General features: G+C 54.7%; 1 protein-coding gene across 1 annotated transcript; it reads left to right on the top strand.

Annotated features, from left to right (window-relative positions):
* Positions 1-604: 604 nt before the first annotated feature.
* On the top strand, positions 605-4,230 carry LOC103780644 (elongator complex protein 6-like; the record flags this gene model as incomplete). Its single annotated transcript, XM_008948333.1, has 3 exons — positions 605-707; positions 2,012-2,082; positions 4,100-4,230. Coding segments are annotated over exons 1-3 (305 nt in total), but the record flags the coding sequence as incomplete, so codon positions are not given.
* Positions 4,231-4,677: the final 447 nt, after the last annotated feature.

Raw genomic sequence — 4,677 nt, 5'->3', positions numbered from 1 at the left:
GAAGGCCTGTAGCCCTTTTTTTGGGTGCTTCTTGGCCCTGGCTTCTGCCTTGCCATCCCCTCCAGCCTCATTCCATATCTGCCCTTCCATTAGTGCACATTTTGGGCACTGGGGCAGTGGCTGCTGGGCTGGTTGCTGTGCAATGCTGTGGCTTTTCTAATAGACTGGGGGGGAGAGGGAGGGGGAAAGCATCAATGAGTTCTTTGTGATTAAAAGCAGCCCTTTGGTGATTTGTATTGATTAAAGGAACATCTTGACTAAGGTTTTAATGGATCCGTGGAGTTCATATTCTGTGGGGGCAGAACAAGGTGTGTACTTGGTGCAGAGAGCTCTGCTCCAGTGCATACGTTTTGGTGATGATCCCAGAAGAGTGGGCGTTGGAAGGGACCTCTGGAGATTGTCTTGTCCAACCCAAACTGGGCCCAGCCTTTTTGGAAGCAGTGAACTCAGCATCTTCTGTTGCCTCCCTGTGGGCTGTGTCTGGAGGAAGCGATTGGGTGGCTGGGGTGCTGCTTGCCCCCTTGCAGGGTTTCCCTAGCCTGAGCAGGCATCTTGGCTACCAAGAAGGAACCAGGAGCAGTTTGTGCCCTCATCTTCCTGTTAAATGGTTTTGCTGCTTCTTTTTCAGGGTAAATTCACGTTGCTGTGTGATACCAGAACAGATGGCAGCTTCCTGGTGCACCATTTCCTCTCCTTCTACCTCAGAGGTATGTCAGGAGCAGGAGTCTCCAGGGCAAGGGTTTGCTTCTTGGAGGTTCTTCCAGCATAAAGGGTTGCCCAGGGCTGTGCCAGGCTGCCCAGGGCAGTGGTGGAGTCCCCACCCCTGGAGGGGTTCCCAAGCTGTGGAGATGTGGGGTGAGGGACACGGGGCAGTGGGGACCTGGCAGGGCTGGGGGACGGTTGGGCTCCCGGATCTTGCAGGCCTTTTCTAACCCAAATGATTCTGTGTGAGCAGAGGCTGGCTTTGCAGAGTGTGAGGCATCCTTGGGTTAGTGCCAGGCTCTGGGGTCAGGATTTGTGGGTCCCTGTCCTGACTTGTTCTTGGGCTTGCTCTGTGCCTGGGCTGTGCCCGTGCTGGCAGTCACACGGGAGGCTGGCACTGAGGTGTGCACTCTGCTTCCTCCACTAGCTCCAGTGCTTTATAATGAGATTAAAAACATCAGGAACAACTGGCTGGCAGGGAGTAAAGAAGCAAAGAGCCTGGCAAGTTGCCTATTTGCTTTCAGCTAACAGTTTAACCTGTGAGTGACCTACGAGCCCCTGTAGAGCAAGCGCTGGGCTCGGGGACTCCTCTGGCTTTTTGGTGGCAAAGCAGCCCAGTCAATCTGGTACCTATCAGATGTAAAAACCTGCCTTATTTAATGGAGGAGAGTGAAACTGCAGGAAAGGCCCTGGAGAGCAGGTTATGAGTGATGTGAGCAGAGGTCTGTAGCACCCTCCTATGTGCTGCTCAAAACGTTTGGGAGCTTTCAGGGGGTCCGTGAAGGCTCGGCTGGGGGTGCTGACTGTTGTGCTCACACCCAGGCCATAAAGCCAGGTTGTCACAGGCCAGGTTTTCCAAAATCACATTTTAGCGAGGTGCCTTTCTCAGAATTGCCTGTTCTGTGTGCTTTTCCACTCAAGGCTGCTTGCCCTGCAAGAGCCAAAATGGTTTTTTTTGGCACACCGATGTTTTCGGCGGTTCGGGTCACGGTCGGCCGTTGGCCTCCTTGCAAACAGTGCCAGGAGATCCCAGGGCAGGATGCCACGAGACAGAAAAGGGGCCTCCTGCTTCACCTATGTCATCTCTTTCTTTTTCTTTCCCTTTTTAAACTGACTTTACATTTTCCCTAATGTGGAAAGGCTGTAGAAAGGTGCAAGTGGAAAGCCCTGCCGCGAGGGGGTGAGGGGCTGCCTGGACCTGTCTCACTTCAGGCCTTTCTAGACAGATTTGTAGCTGTGATTTATGTGCTTTGACAAGGGCAGCTTGCAAAATGGAAATGTTAACCTGTTTTCTTGCCTCCTCATGCAGCTGGCTGTAAGGTTTGCTTCGTGGCACTGCTCCAGTCCTTCAGTCACTACAGCGTCGTGGCACAGAAGCTGGTGAGTCTCTTGGCATAATAATTACAGCCCCAGGTGGTTTCTTGGGAGTGGAAAGGAATGAGAACAGGGAACAGGAATTGTGTGTGAATGAATATTTCCAGGTCTCGATGGGGAGGTGTCAGGATTGGTGCTCCTGTGGCAGGGAATGGAAAGAACTTCTTGTGGCCTCTTCCAGTGTTCAGGAGGAAGCCAGGCCCAGCCTAAGGTAAAGCCTCTGTTCCTGACTAGTCCTGCTCAGCCACCCTCTTTGGAGGGTTCAAGATCTCACAGCATCCCAGAGGGATGTTTTCTCTTGGGGAATATGGGAATTGCTTTCTTAGGATCCTTGTTTCTGGTTCCCTGCCTCTGGCTCCCCAGTTCTGCCTGTGGAACCTTCCTGAACTCTCCCTACAGTGCTGGGAAAGGCAGGATGAAGATGGTGCACGTGAGATATCTTTGTGTGGTGGGGTCAGTAACAGGTCCTGGCTCTTCTCCTGAAAGACAGACCAATGCAGTTAACAGCAAGCTATAGACTGGTTGGCAAAAGTAGCCCTTGCTGATGAAAGAAAGGAGGATGAGGAAGGAGTTCAAGGATTAGACCTTCACTTGAGGACTTCTGCATGGCTGCAGGTCTGCAGCTCTGCCAGGACTTTCTTTGTTGGGGCTGGACGTGCCCAGCATGTGGCTTTGAGGTTGACCTCATCATGAAGGAGGGCTGAGAGCTGGAATTCTCAGCTTGAGTCGTGGCCTCAGGCAGTTTGTCAGTGTCTCTTCTCCTCCTCCAAAAGGGAGTCAGGGCTGAGGCTGCTTCCCATGCCCTCTCCTGGGCCTTGTGCAAGTGTTGGGGCCCAGCCCGTGGTGTTCTCCAGATCCACACCATGCCTCGTGGGGTGTGTTCAGGAGCTGCTATTGCCACAGAGATGGTTTGGAGATAAGGAGAACAATGGGCTTTTGCCACCCAGGAAGGGAGGGTGAAGCAATTCCTCAGAGCAGAGTCTTGGGGCAGCCTGCAGAAGCCTGTACCCATCCTCACCCTGGGAGCTGCTGGGGAAGAAGCTGCTTTTATCCCATGCAGTGAGATTGTCTTCCCAGGAGCAGCTCCAGGACATCTGAGCCCCCAGATCACAGTGGTGGTTTTTTTTATATCACCTGACAAGATACAGGAGAGGGGATGTGTCCAATGGGGTGTGTAACAGGGACCTGTTTGGTCCTGTTTCAGACAACACCAGGCTGGGTGGGGTGTTGATCTGCTGGAGGGTGGGGGGCTCTGCAGAGGGGTCTGGCCAGGCTGGATCCAGGGGCTGAGGCCAGTGGGATGAGGGTCAACCAGGCCAAGGGCTGGATCCTGCCCTGGGGTCACAGCAACCCCCTGCAAGGCTCCAGGCTGGGGCAGAGGGGCTGGAAAGTGCCCCAGGGAAAGGCCCTGGGGGGGCTGGTGGGCAGCTGGAGATGAGGCAGTGTGTGCCCAGGGGGCCAAGGTGGCCACCAGCATCCTGGCCTGGAGCAGCACTGGTGTGGCCAGCAGGAACTGGGGGTGCTGAGCCTGGAGCAAAGGAGGCTCAGGGGAGACCTTCTGGCTCTGCACAGCTCCTGACAGGAGCCTGGAGCCAGGGGGGGGTCGGGCTCTGCTCCCAAGGGACAAGGGACAGGACAAGAGGCAACAGCCTCAAGTTGCCACAGGGGAGGTTTCAGTTGCCCCTGAGGAACAATTTCTTGCCCTGGAGGGTTGCCCAGGGCTGTGCCAGGCTGCCCAGGGCAGTGGTGGAGTCCCCACCCCTGGAGGGGGTTCCACGCTGTGGACACGGGGCAGTGGGGACCTGGCAGGGCTGGGGGATGTTTTGACTTCAGGAGCTTAAAGGTTTTTATCCAACCCAGACAATGCTGTGACTCCCTGATGCCCTGTGCAGGACTCACTGCAGCAATGACTATTAGCACATTTAGATGAGACTGGATGAAAATTGGCTGTGTTTGCCTGGTTCTGTTTGCCCCATCCTTCCAGGGCTGTTTGCTCTGCAGCATCATGTTTTCCTCTCTCCAGGGAGTCAGCCTGACAGCTGCCAAGGAGAGGGGACAGCTTGTGTTCCTGGAAGGCCTGAAATCCTGCCTTGACCTGTTGTTTGGAGAGGAGGAGGAGCAGTCAGGACAGCCCAGTCCTCTTCAGTTCCTCAGGTGGGTCTGAGCAGTTGGGGGTTCTGCTGGGATCCCAGCACACCACCTTCCCCTCGTGCCCCCAGCACCCACAGCAGCAGCAAGGCCCAGGTTTGTGTCAATACATAACTCCATCTAAGTGGTTTTATTCCTTTTATTAATTGTTATTCTGAGTTTTAGTCTCATCTGAGAGAACAGTGCTGCTTTAACCAGGCCTTTGGTTTTAGTCCTGCTTCACTCTCTCCATGTCCCTGATGATGTAATAGAAAAAAATGCACAGAGGGCTGTTAAACTGGCAGGTAACACCTCTGGGCAAGGGCTGGTGCTCCTGTCCTCTCCTGGCTCTCTGCTGTTCCACACTCAGGCTGGGGTAGGTGGGCCTGTGGTGAGACCCAGGGCAGTACTGAAACCCTGCAGGCTGCTGGGCCCTGGGACTGTGCAGCCCCTCAGGTCTGGGTGGGTGTTGGA

Source organism: Merops nubicus, unplaced genomic scaffold (genome assembly GCF_000691845.1).
Source record: "Merops nubicus isolate BGI_N331 unplaced genomic scaffold, ASM69184v1 scaffold33309, whole genome shotgun sequence".
In the NCBI taxonomy this organism is placed as follows: domain Eukaryota; kingdom Metazoa; phylum Chordata; class Aves; order Coraciiformes; family Meropidae; genus Merops; species Merops nubicus.
The sequence above is the reverse complement of the archived record's forward strand: the minus strand, read 5'-3'. Positions and strand labels throughout refer to the sequence as shown.